Below are 13221 nucleotides of genomic sequence, written 5' to 3' on the forward strand. Positions count from 1 at the left end.
ACAAAGTAGAAACCAACCAATCATATCATAAATGATAAACCTAAAAGAATTTTAAAATGAATCGTCACGTAAATGTTAGCTGCAACACTTTTATCGCAATTTGCTTTTTTAGTGGCTATGGAGTCGCAAAAGTTGTGCACTAAAGCCTGTAACGTAACAATTAAATATATTTTTTTGTTTTACTAAGACTTTAAAATATATTTGATTAATTAAAATTAAGTTCGATTATAATCCTGTTTGAAACTTAAAGGTTTTTTCGGGTATATTGTCAAAAGAAAAATGATAAAAAAAAAAATTAAATGGTTATTTCGATTACAAAAGTGATTAGACTGTCCATTGATGATACGAAAAATTATTTCAATTTTATTTTGAAAAAAAAAAATCCATTTACACACATTTGGCAAAGCCGAAGATACAAGTGGGCTTAGAGATAAATTGATGCCCAGTGAGATATGTCCACGGTTTGGGCCCACTAAAAAACCAGCTTTATAAGTTAAGCCAGTAATCATATATCGGAGATAAAACTTCCGGCCATAAACAAAAACTCTTAGCTGAAGCGAATTGGATCGAATCTAATCGAAGAGAAGCGAGAGTACAAAAGAGAGACGCAATCACGACGAGGAAGCGAAAGAGCCAAAACGACGTCGGACAGATGGGTGTAGATTATTACAAAATTCTCCAAGTAGACCGAAACGCCAAGGAGGAAGATTTGAAGAAAGCGTATCGGAAGCTCGCAATGAAGTGGCATCCCGATAAGAACCCTAACAACAAGAAAGATGCCGAGGCCAAATTTAAACAAATCTCCGAAGCTTACGACGTAACCAATTCCACAAATCCTATCTTTAAATTTTCAATTTTTGCTCACTGAACGACGTAGTATTAGTATTTCAGATTTTCTTTTCATTTAAAAAAAAAAATTAATTACAGGTTCTGAGTGATCCGCAAAAGAGAGCGGTATATGATCAGTACGGAGAAGAAGGTTTGAAAGGCCAGATGCCGCCACCTGGCGCGAGCGGGTTTCCGGGCGCTGGTGCCGGCGCTGGAGGTCCGACGTCGTTTCGGTTCAATACGAGAAATCCTGAGGATATATTCTCGGAGTTCTTCGGATTTTCGAGCCCGTTTGGAGACATGGGCGGTTCGCGCGCCAGTGCGTCGGGATTTCCTAGAGGTATGTTTGGTGATGATATATTTGCGTCGTTTAATAGAGGGTCGGCCGGAGAAGGGTCGGCGAATGCGCTGAGAAAAGCAGCGCCTATTGAACGAACATTACCGTGTAGTTTGGAAGACTTGTATAAGGGAACCACTAAGAAGATGAAGATTTCAAGAGATGTTATCGATGCTAGTGGGTGAGCTTCATTCTCTAGAACCTTTATTTTGATTTTTATTTTGAGGTAAAAAAGATAATTGTTTTGCCTATTAATATTTAATTTTTATCATGTCAATTGAATTATGAGTGTTATGGTGAATCTTGAGTTCAAAAACTGATCATTGAAGTTTAAGCTGTATGCAGCTTTAAAAATTCTGAGTTTTATTGCAAAAAGATCTTTTTTGGGGGTTTTAATCATTAGTATAATGGCATTTAATCATTAGTAGATATGGGAGTTTTAATCCTTTAATCATTAGTATATATGGGAATTTTATGCATTAATGGCATTTATAAACGCATTAAATGAACTTAGGTACAAAACTGGAATTCCTACTAATTTGTGGCTTCATGGCTTTTGAACTTGGACGGTAGTACATTTTGTCCTTGAAATGGTTCTAATAGATCTTGAGTTTAAGAAAAGAATATCCGTGTGAAATTTAATGGTTTTACAACTTCAAAGACTGTTGTAAAAGGTCAGACCTTTGCTTTTTTAATTCGAGGAGATCCTCATTAAAGAAATTGATTATTTTAGTGGAAGATAGTATCATTAGAATATGGTTATTGGTACATCCAAACTGGCTAACATTTTCAGTGAATAGTTAATTGCATGATGAGTGTTAGTTGGCAAAATGCTGTTCCACTTTGAGTAGTGGAAATGCTTTTGTTGTTAAAGCTATGGTTATTGTGATCATCATCCTCTCCTTGATGATTTTCTTCCAAGGCAGTCACTTTACATTTTGTTCCGCACCAGTGGAGTATTAGCGTGATTATGTTATTTTTCATGTATTCATCTGTGTATGCTTATATAAACGTTTTCATGAAAAATACCATTTTGGCACTTACATTTTTTGGGATAATCTGATTTGAAACCTAGCCAATAGGTGAAGTATGGCTATTGTAGTTCCCACCCAAAAAATGTAAAAGGTGCATTTTGGTAGTGTAGCTCCAGTCCCTTTGTCAGCCTTACTTGTGATGGATCCACTGTAATGCTTTTTTGTTTTGTTTTTGTGTGTGTGTGTGTGTGTGTTTGTGTGTGTGTTTGTGTGTGTGTCAATGAAAGGGATTTTACACTGGCTGGTGTCCCTTAAGACTCGGTATCTGCAAATCCTCTGTAGCATAAGTTTTATTGAATAAATTAGATTGTGCCATGGTTCCTCAACATGATGAATGCATGTGCCTCTAGTGGGTAATTTATAATTATGAGGCTCATTTATGTCGGTTACTAAGTACTTAAATTTTGTTGAGAGTAATAATTTTTACCTTTCAGAAATCTGGTAAGGCATATTTGGTGATGTTAATGTCAATTATGTAATCTTGATACTCCGGATGACAAAATTCTGTATCACATTATAAAAAGATGGTTTGTGTTACTTTCTCTTTTCATGCCAAATTCCTTGTCATGTAAAATTAGTGCAGGTTCTTTGTGAGAATAACTTCTATATATGAAGTATAATGAAATTAAAATGTCTTCATTTTTATTGTCTTGGGCTTGTCTGCCTTAGAAAGCTTACTGTTATTAGTTTGGTGGGTTTTCATGTGATGCCAATTATGGAAGATACTATAAATGTTAGATGCTTCTTGGTACATTCCATCATTAGACAACCTGAGAATGGTGAGTCTGAGTGTTGTCTTTTTCACATTTCTCAGGGAGTTGAGATTTTGAAAAAAAGAAAAATGACTTTTCTTCAGCTCATGTTTTCTGGGCTTCTGGCTGCACGACCGCTTTTACACGAAGGCCTAATCATATGAATGGGATTGCAGTCAGTAAAGAAATGTATATTGTAACTAATGTCATATTTAAGTTTTTGGGGCAGAAAAAGCCATTTAGGAGTATGCTGTTTAGAATTTGTCGGGACATGACCTTGATATGGAGAAATCTCACATTTCTCCTCGCTTAATTTGTAATCTTCATACTGTTACAGAGGTTAATTTTCTCCAAAACAATCCAAAAAGTGGTGCGTGTTAATGATTCGGTGATTGCTAATTAATTTTGTTTAGTAATATCTTTCAGTGTTACCTCGTATTCTCCAACTCATCTGCAATTATTCATTATTATAAATTTGTTGTCCTACTAAGTATATACATGTGTATGTGCTTTCTAAGATTGTTTGATGAGTTTTCCTGTTTTACATTACTTTTCTTGCAGACGACCCAACACTACGGAAGAAATTCTTACAATTGAAATCAAGCCAGGGTGGAAGAAAGGTACGAAAATCACGTTCCCAGAGAAAGGAAATGAACTGCGGAATGTTATACCCTCAGACCTTATCTTCATCATTGATGAGAAACCTCATAGCCTCTTCAAGAGGGATGGTAATGATCTTGTTGTCACCCAAAAGATATCTCTCGTGGAAGCTCTGACTGGTTACACTGTGCAACTAACAACACTCGATGGGCGGACTCTGACGGTTCCTATCAACTCTGTAATCAGCCCCACCTATGAAGAAGTTATTAAAGGAGAGGGGATGCCAATCCCCAAGGAACCGTCCAAAAGGGGCAACTTGAGAATCAAGTTTAATATCAAGTTCCCTTCTAAGCTTACCACAGAGCAGAAGTCTGGCCTCAAGCGATTAATACCATAGCAATCGATGGTCACCGTCATCCATCATCCTAACTGATGTAAGCTTGCCGTTTGTCTTTCTTCGCAGGTTTTCTTGTATGGAATGGCAAAATGCACATGTTGCTGAATTGTGGATTCGACTACTTAGGGATATAAGTTAATTTTTTGTTTGTGTTTCTATTGTGGGATTGTTAATATTGTGCTGAACTACAAATTTTGATTCTGCAATAGAGCAAAAAATTAAATTAGAATGAAGATAGCCTGTTTCTCATAGCTGATTCAATTGGAGTTATACTCCAACAAAGGGATAGCTACTAATGCCTTCAATACTGGAGGTAAATTTGGTGGATTCTTTGTTGCGAATCCATGTCAATTCCGTCTTCTCTTTCACTTATTGAAAGATTGAAACAGTTTTCTTTTCTTTTTTTCTTTTTTTTTTTTTGGGGTCAAAGCCATGTATTAACTTTTCTACATTTTTCCACGCCCAACTGAATACTTAGGCTTTCTATTGGCCAATGATGGCAAAGCAGATTCGGACAAACAGGGCCTTTTAGAAGACTAGTGCTTTGACTATGAGAAGAAAAGTGGAGTTCAAAATCTCAACTTATAACATTGAACAAGCGAACATGAGATGGGACGTCAAAGATACTACCGAATGGAATAAGATTGGAGTTGATATTTAGAATCATAATTTCAGAACTGCGTAGCGTACGTTACTGAAACGACGGTCCGAGGCCAATGTAAATTTCAAGAAAGATAAGGGGTTTGATATGAAATTAAACTTATTTTTATATAAATTATACTGTTTTGAGTTTTAAAATATTAAATTGGAGAAGACAATAGATGAATATAATCCAATATACTATCACCCGAGACTTGAGAATCAGCCCAAACTTTCGATATCTACGTTGATATATAGGGATGGCAATGGGGAGGGGAGGGGAGGGGACCAATCTCTCTGTATCCATCCTCGATATTTTGCGTATGTCCCCGTCCCTTCCTCGTTCCCATTAGAATTACTTGAGAGAATCTTCATCCCCTTCCCAAGGGTCCCCGATCTCTGAATAACTAATGCATTTTTTATTTTCGATTTTGAGTTAATCACATTAAAATAAAAAATTCAAATAAAAGTAAAGTTTGAAATATATCTTACATTAATATTCATTACAAAAGTCACATACATTAAATTAGTAAGTAACGCAGCATGTAAGGGATACAAATTTCTTTTACAAACTATCGTAAATAAATTAATAGTTTAATACAAAATTGTTATAAATAAAATCGAATTTAGATTCAAAATTAACTTTTTCAATGGTGGCGTAGGCACTTTATAAATGTGGATTATTCCATTTACAGCACAATAGTTAAGTCGGAGCAAATCAAGAGCAAATATTAGATTAGATTAGATTAAATTAAATTAAATTAGATATTAAAATTGTGATTCGTTGTGGGCAATTATAACATCTAAAAATAAATTTAAGTTTAAAACATTTAATGAATATTAAAATTAAAACAAAATTTTTGGGCTAATAAAATTTACCTGGTTTTTTTAATGTCCTAAATAAAAATTTAGGACTTTAATTAGTTAATTAGGCTTAAAAGTTTAATAATATAAATATTTTGATATTTTTTATTTTTACCAATATTTATAATTTTATAATTCAAATTTTATAATTTATTTACTAGTAATTTTAAAAAATCGGTTATACCTCCTAAACGTTAACGTTTGATTAAAAACCATATGGTCTTTACTAATTAATCAAAATTATTATTTACAAAATGTGCTCATCAACTCCAAGCATTCATCAAAAATGAAATTATCCAAATTTAGAGTAGTTGTGCTTCATCCTCGCGACATCATAATCCCAAACAAAAAGTTTAATCTTCGATTTTAAAATTAATTTGATTTTACTTGACAAATATATTATTAAAATAATGGCTATCTTGTAGCTACTTTAAGATAGAGAATAAATTATAATTACACATATAAAGTGAAAAATAATAAAAAATAAATTATAATTTTAATCGTATAGTTATAAAAATATAGTCTATTTTTAGTGCCGTTTTAATTTAACCACATTTTTATTTTAAAAAAAATCAAGGAAGTGAATCAATATTTCCACTTCAATTTTTACTCCTGACAATCCAAAAGTCCGGTCTCGTGACCCTTGTAGTACAAAAGATGGTGTGTAATTAGCAAAAAAGTGAGTGTCGATAGGAATCGCCTCTCAGTAGTAGCGTTAATTACACTCTGTTCCTCTATTTTGACATCTACAATACATGTGCATCTTTCTTCGATACCATCTCGTCTCCTCGACTCGATCTCCATGGTCTCACCGTACCCTTACTCTAATTCAAATTCCTCCAGTTCGTCCAATTCGCTCCTCTAATTAAATCCAATTTAATAGAATCTCACTTACTAATTAGATCTCCAATATTTGCTTTGCTATGGAAATGGCCTCCAGCCCCCGCACCGTGGAGGAGATCTACAAAGATTTCTGCGCTCGTAGAGCCGGCGTTGTTCGCGCTTTAACTAACGGTAACCTGAAACTCCAATTTCTACTCTCCTCTTCTTCGTTAGTGGAAAATGACTGGTGGCTTGATCTCTTGCTTTGAATTTTTTTTTTCTTTCTTCAGATGTCGATGAATTTTACGGACTCTGCGATCCAGGTAATGTGTTTTTGCAGATCGGAATTCTTACTCTTCTATTTAATTTATTACTTATTTTTTAGGTCACTTTTAATGTTCAATTAGGTCAGTTTATGAATTTCTTTGAATTTTAGCTAAATGTTAAATTTGAAGAAAAATGAAAACATTAAACGTGGCGAACTCTGGAATTTGTTGCGTTGCTTTTCGTGCTTTAGATAAGGAGAATCTGTGCTTGTACGGCCATCCTAATGAGTCGTGGGAAGTGACGTTGCCGGCAGAGGAAGTTCCGCCGGAGCTTCCTGAGCCGGCACTTGGGATTAATTTTGCGAGAGATGGGATGAACAGGAAGGACTGGCTGTCTTTGGTTGCAGTGCACACTGATTCATGGTTGCTTTCAGTGGCTTTTTATCTTGGAGCTCGTCTTAACCGCAATGAAAGGTAAGTTGCTGTCTGTTCTTCATGTCATGTGCGTGTTAGTTCAATGTGATCGCCGACAACTTAATGCTAGTCTTGACGCATGCCATTTTGAACATTCTCTTGTGGCGTATTAATTCTTGTATTGGACTCTTGCGACGGGGTGGAAACATTTTGTTTATGTTTGTTACCGTTGAGCTTTTGCTTATTTAAAACACTACCATTAAAGTGTTTGATAAATACCCACTTTTCTTAGTCAACTAATGTTTACCAATAACTCACCCGTTCATTTAATTGCATAGCTATTGTGAATTAAAAAAATGACACATTAGGCTCGGTATGCTGGGAGTTCTAAAACGTTTGGTAAACTCTAACTCTGATGGCTTGGAAGTTAAATTGATTTAATCTGCCACTTTTATGATTGAAAACCTGTAATATCTTTACTATTTTTCTCAGAATTATTATTAAAAGTCATATTTACTGCACACAATTAACTTTTTTTTGGTAGTTATAGCATTTTTTTCACAACAGCTGTAGCTTAAAAGCTATAGGGCCTCAATCCCAAACATACCTTATATGCTCTTTTCTTATTCGTCTTTTCCTTGTGCTGTGTTCCTAGTTGCTTTTATGCATTATTTTTACAAAGTTGTGTGATCTCATTAGAGTTTTTTCGTAGATCTTTGGCAATGTATATTTTTGTTATGCAATCTGCGTTGAGAAGACTGGAGAAATCAATCAACTAGAGAAAATCTACTTTCTGTTTTTATCAGTTTTGTGCATAACTTTAACATTATGCAACCTGAGTTAAGGAAGACCACAAGAAATCAATTAACTACGGAAAATCATTTTTTTTTTTTTCAGTTCTGAGTATCACTCATTATCTAGCTTTTTGTCTTTCTTCTGTCAATCTTGGGTGGTTCAATTCTCTTTCTCACCTTCTGACATGATTCGGATATGAAATCAAGTTGCCGAAGCAGGCCAGAGTACTGATATTGGTTTGGTCATCCTCTTTTGGGCATTCCTTCATTTTATATTTACTATCATTAACCACTTAATAGTGCATTAATGTTTCGGGAGGCATGGTAAAATGTCCCAGCAAACTGTGAGAAAAAAATAATTGCGTCATTGCTTGTGGTTGTATGCATATGTTGCCACTACTTGTGCTTTGTGCCTGCAATTGTAGCTGAATGATAGATAGGCCTGCGTAGGGCCATGAAAGAGTGTAAGAATTGTTTTAAAGTTGACCTTTTCTTGGAGTCTGGCGTAGTCGGCAGCCAAGAAGTGTATTGTATGCTGAGTCTCAGATATTTTGTTCAAATTTTGTACAGTTTATCGAGTTAATACAAAATTTGTTTTGTTGAGGATAGTATCATGTAGTTCTTACTTTAGTTTTGCTTGACAGGAAACGTCTGTTTAGCTTGATCAATGATCAACCTACTGTGTTTGAAGTTGTAACAGAAAGGAAGCCTATAAAAGATAAACCCAGTGTGGATAGTAGCAGCAAATCTCGCGGCAGCACTAAGGTTTGAGAGATCAACTCAATTTAAAATATTTCAAGTTTTCTTTCTTTGCAAGGTTTTCAAATTCAATTTTGTCACATGCATTCTTTATTGTTCAGTGGTTCTCTCTGCTATAACCAAAATAAATGTGAATAAAGAAGCCTATTATAAACTATTGAGGCTCAGAACAGTGATCTTGCAATTGTAATGTTGTTTAAGTAATGCCTCATAAAAGATGATTGAAGATTGTAGAGGAAGCCTGAATTTCAAAAACTTGGCTTCCTGCAAGAAAGAATTCTTCCCTTCTCAATCTGCTTGTGTTTACTGTTTTATATTAATCCTTAGTTAAGAATTCATTGATTGCGTTCTTCACTGCGCAGAGATCAAATGATGGCCAAGTGAAAAGTAACCCTAAGCTAGCAGATGAGAGTTTCGATGACGAGGAGGATGAACATAGTGAAACACTTTGTGGCAGCTGTGGTGGAAATTACAACGCAGATGAGTTTTGGATTGGCTGTGACATCTGTGAGAGGTGGTTCCATGGGAAGTGTGTGAAGATAACACCCGCTAAGGCTGAGAATATTAAGCAATACAAATGCCCATCTTGCAGCATGAAGAGAGGCAGGCAGTAGTAGTCTTTAAAACCGATTTACCATTGGAGTGGTTCAAAGAGCGTTCCTCTGTGGCTGACATAGTATAGAAATGTCAACTTTTAAAAGTTAAAAAAGTTATGTAATGAATTTGTCGTGATGTTTGTTCATACAAGTTGCTTTGAAGGGCTTCTGCCCAGATGAATCCTTAAGATTTTAACTTATAAATATTAGAATTTGTTATTTTTCGACAATGCATGAATAATATTTGTGTGGTTGATATCTATTGCTATGTACTTTAATAATTATGGATCGGTGTTTTAAAATTCAACCTCAGTTGAACTTGATGGAGCAGGATTCTTTGTTCCTAGTCATTTTCGAGGAAACAGACGATTGTTGGAATTGACGATGTCGGAGAGTTTTGAGGTGAACATGTTCTCATTTTGGAGGTATTAGGCTCTGAATTGGATATCAGATTTCCTGGCAAATGACTTGAAGAATAGAAACTAACGAGTTTTGTGTTTGATATGATTTGGACTCTCTGAAACTTGGTTAATTCCGACAGCTAGCGACATTATGCGGTATATATGATTCAGTCAGTCTTTCTTACGCTTGTGCCCATCGCCACGTTGATTTTTCTGTTTACAACTGCATTTTGTCTTTGTTATTGTAGTTTGTCCCTATAACTATACTCCCCTCAACGAGGGAACCATTTGCTTGGGCCTCCCGCTCTCAGCGCCTGATTCTGATATGGGTTCGAATCGCTCCGATGGCTCTGGGAAAGAACGCTTACGCTGGACTCAAGAGCTCCATTATCGTTTCGAAGAAGCTGTTAACCAGCTTGGTGGCCCAGATAGTAAGTCTGCAATACCATTCCCTGGAAGCACTTCTGAAAAAAGTGCTACAGGAATTTTATTTTCTGGCAACGTCTTTGTGTTGAATCCTGCGGCTTGTTACTTGTCAGGGGCTACCCCAAAGGGGATATTGAAGGCTATGGGCGTTCCTGGACTAACAATCTACCATGTCAAAAGTCATTTGCAGGTACTGTTTCTTTCTTTGTACATAAATACAACACGATACAAATTTCTGATTATTTTTCTCTTTTGCTTGCTGATTGTTTTTCTCAGAAGTACAGGATCTCAAAGTATATACCAGAAATCGGTCCAAGTAAGTAACTAGGAGTTTCAAGAAGTTTCATTTACATATTTACTCGTGGACAATTAAGATTATCTAGTTTTAATATTGTATTGTTTAAACTGCAGGCAAGTTTGAGAGGAGAAGTATTTCAGATATGCTGCCTAATTTCGGCACAACATCGTAAGTCCATAATCACCTGGACTCTTAACTCTTTTTAGGATCTTTTTTTAACTCTTTATTGAATGAATGCCAAAACTGCTGTACATTTGCAGTGCTGCACAGCTTAACGAAGCATTACAAATGCAGACGGATGTATATAGGCGAATGAGTGATCATGTTGAGGTATATCAATAGCTTATGCGGATCTATAGCCCCAAAAGAATTAAAAGGAAAGAAGAAAAGCATGCAATATCCGTTTATTAATATTTCTTGTTTGCCTTTGTGTTGAAGGTTCAAAGGAACTTGAAGCTTAAAATCGAAGCTCAAGGAAGATTCCTTGACAGAATTGTGAAGGATCACAAGAACCGAGCTACCCCTAATACAAAATCCGGCAAGCCTTATTCTCCTGTATCACTACCTGCTCTTTGTGAGGAAACTGAATCAAATGCAAAGGACTTCGAATCTGATTCTGAAGCTGACAAAAATGAAATAGAGTCTGGAGAAGGAATACGAGCTCTGAAAAGGCTTAGAGTTGAAGATGATACTTTGCCACCCATGTTCAGAGTTTCATCACTGAGTCCAAATTCTTACAACAGAGACATACAAGCAAAAGCTTCATATCCTGCTCAGGATATAAGCTTTCCCTGGAGTTTTGCAGCGTGCTCATCGCCTTTAGTGCCGAGCTTTCTATAGATATTTCATTGATAATAATAATACTTTTCCAAATAAATAGTTGAATAATTGGCAGAGATGTTTAATTGCTCATTTATTGAAAATCATGGAAACAATCAAAACATTTCTGGTGATGATTATAAATTAAAAAATAATAATAATAATCGCATGATTTGAATGCTTGTTGAGTGATTGAGAAGAGTGATTATTTGGGTTTGTTGAGCATGCAGAGGTCAATTTTTGTGGAATATAAATACACTTTCTTCTTGTATCTTATTGCCATTACTCTGCAGCTCTGCTCATTGCTGCTAATAATTTTAATTTATTTTGTCACGTGAGACCAGAGAATTTTAATTTGCAAATATTCAAAGCATTGAATATTTGATTGCATATCACATAAACAGTTCTTTAATGGATTGGGCTGTACTTCTGGGACAAGTAGACATACATATTACACTAAGTTCACCCCTCTCTATTACCATAAGAGTCTAACCGCACTCACTTCTTCACTTCCATTTTTGGGGAAAAAAAAGATTAATAGTACAACTACTGACATTACGACGGATACAATGGAGTCTATGTATATATATTTATGGTAAAATCTAGAAGTGAAAGTCTAAATTCATACAATTTATAGTATTACTCGAAAGTTAATTTAGATGAAATTTATATTACATTTACACATATTGTGGAACCCCCTTGAACTCATTCTCTTTATTTTTGGAGAAATTTTTTTTACCACCTGACCAATGCCCTTCTTAACTGCATAGGCCTCCATCCAAACTTTCAATATACATAGTTTATATTTGAGATTGAGGTTGGATAATTATAATTTAAAAGTTATAATACTAAAACATTTGGTAAACACTAACTGTTGTAATTTAAAAAATAAGTTGACTTGATTTTATACTTGCATTATGAAAAATCAAGTATACCTTTAATAATTTTAATAAAATTATTATCTAAAAATTATATTTATTACATACTATTACCTTTTATTTCATAATTATAACTTTTTTCTTTACAGTAATTATAAGCTGTAATTTAAAAAATACAACACGCCAACATTACCATAATACAAGTGCTGCCGGTCTTTGCATGGCCATCAATAATAGTATTGATGTCAACTTATCAATCAGCCATTGATTATTTGCTGTTGGATTGGACTAATCCTCACCACTACGTATAGGCTGGGGATGATCCCTATAACAAACGCCACTCTACTAATGTTGCTAATTTAGCTCTTTCATGAACAATCAACATCTTTAATTGTTGCCACTTCTGTGAGGGGTTATTTGTATTGGGCATGTACTTCATAGAATTCATTGTAATAATGTAAGTCCCAATCATGTATATCTGATTGTAAATATCAGTGTAATACCTCTGCTACAATAAGCAGTTGTAAATATCTGTGTAATACAGTAATCTGATGATTAATCAGTCTCAAAAAAAAAAAAACATCTTTAATTGTTGACATAGAGGTTAATTCTTAAGCAGTATTTTTTTTACTAGTCATTTATCTTTGAATCGTGAGAAGATATAGACAAATAACCCAAAAAAAAAAAAAATCTATCTAAACTTTACCTAATTCTCCCCCCCCCCCCCTCTTTTTTTTTTTGTTTAAAGTAATCCAAAGTTGTTTTTCATTGACTACATTATGATAAATTTTTTATTCAAAAAAATTGCGATAAAAAATGTTTAAATAAAAATATTGTGAATATGTCTATGTACCCCTTTACAGTAGTGTGGTGTGTTTCTCACCAATAAGTGCGTTGTTGATTTGATGAATGATAATTATAAGGCGTGATGCAAACTGCAACCGGTTCCACCACTAAATTTGCTCAAAGTGAGTTTATATTATATAGAACTCATTGTTTCGTAAACAAGACTAATTATAACATCTGGAGGAGCAGCAATTCTAGTCTTAAGGGTCTCAACTTTCTCTCTCAATCAAGAATAATTGAATAGAGCGTTTTGCAGTCTTTCTCCTTTACAAAAAATTATAAGTGGGAGCAAAACATCTGTCGAATATTAGTGATGATAAATAATTTAGACAATACTTCATAAAATATATCAGTAATTGTTTATTATAATAATTATTATAAATATCTGATATAATATCAAGTTGTCCCATTGTGTTATTAGTATAAAACAAAAACATCGAGGTTACAAATG

At 34.6% G+C, this 13221-nt stretch overlaps 3 protein-coding genes across 3 annotated transcripts; all 3 read left to right on the plus strand.

Annotated features, from left to right (window-relative positions):
• Positions 1-459: 459 nt before the first annotated feature.
• Positions 460-4181, plus strand: LOC102609671 (uncharacterized). Its single transcript, XM_006480982.3, has 3 exons — positions 460-817; positions 928-1346; positions 3513-4181. The coding sequence occupies exons 1-3, from the start codon at positions 653-655 to the stop codon at positions 3946-3948; spliced, it is 1020 nt and encodes a 339-aa protein (XP_006481045.1). The 5' UTR covers positions 460-652; the 3' UTR covers positions 3949-4181.
• A 2005-nt stretch (positions 4182-6186) lies between these two features.
• On the plus strand, positions 6187-9362 carry LOC102609983 (PHD finger protein ALFIN-LIKE 1). The gene is made up of 5 exons (XM_006480983.4): positions 6187-6465; positions 6564-6596; positions 6791-7013; positions 8392-8512; positions 8869-9362. The coding sequence occupies exons 1-5, from the start codon at positions 6375-6377 to the stop codon at positions 9118-9120; spliced, it is 720 nt and encodes a 239-aa protein (XP_006481046.1). The 5' UTR covers positions 6187-6374; the 3' UTR covers positions 9121-9362.
• Positions 9363-9398: 36 nt separating this feature from the next.
• On the plus strand, positions 9399-11315 carry LOC102610292 (myb family transcription factor PHL7-like). Its single transcript, XM_006480984.3, has 8 exons — positions 9399-9527; positions 9644-9659; positions 9752-9934; positions 10043-10119; positions 10206-10245; positions 10341-10395; positions 10488-10557; positions 10666-11315. Exons 3-8 carry the CDS (start codon positions 9829-9831, stop codon positions 11065-11067), a joined length of 750 nt encoding a protein of 249 aa, XP_006481047.1. The 5' UTR covers positions 9399-9527; positions 9644-9659; positions 9752-9828; the 3' UTR covers positions 11068-11315.
• The last annotated feature ends 1906 nt before the right edge of the window (positions 11316-13221 follow it).

Source organism: Citrus sinensis, chromosome 6 (assembly GCF_022201045.2).
Source record: "Citrus sinensis cultivar Valencia sweet orange chromosome 6, DVS_A1.0, whole genome shotgun sequence".
In the NCBI taxonomy this organism is placed as follows: Eukaryota; Viridiplantae; Streptophyta; class Magnoliopsida; order Sapindales; family Rutaceae; genus Citrus; species Citrus sinensis.

Coding starts and splice junctions, on each gene's coding strand:
- LOC102609983 (XM_006480983.4), top strand. CDS start 6,375: ATGGAAATGGCCTCCAGCCCCCGCACCGTGGAGGAGATCTACAAAGAT. Junction 7,014..8,391: donor CGTCTTAACCGCAATGAAAG/GTAAGTTGCTGT, acceptor TTTGCTTGACAG/GAAACGTCTGTTTAGCTTGA. Junction 8,513..8,868: donor AATCTCGCGGCAGCACTAAG/GTTTGAGAGATC, acceptor TTCACTGCGCAG/AGATCAAATGATGGCCAAGT.
- LOC102610292 (XM_006480984.3), top strand. CDS start 9,829: ATGGGTTCGAATCGCTCCGATGGCTCTGGGAAAGAACGCTTACGCTGG. Junction 10,120..10,205: donor ATGTCAAAAGTCATTTGCAG/GTACTGTTTCTT, acceptor TGTTTTTCTCAG/AAGTACAGGATCTCAAAGTA. Junction 10,396..10,487: donor CCTAATTTCGGCACAACATC/GTAAGTCCATAA, acceptor GTACATTTGCAG/TGCTGCACAGCTTAACGAAG.
- LOC102609671 (XM_006480982.3), top strand. CDS start 653: ATGGGTGTAGATTATTACAAAATTCTCCAAGTAGACCGAAACGCCAAG. Junction 818..927: donor AAATCTCCGAAGCTTACGAC/GTAACCAATTCC, acceptor AATTAATTACAG/GTTCTGAGTGATCCGCAAAA. Junction 1,347..3,512: donor GATGTTATCGATGCTAGTGG/GTGAGCTTCATT, acceptor CTTTTCTTGCAG/ACGACCCAACACTACGGAAG.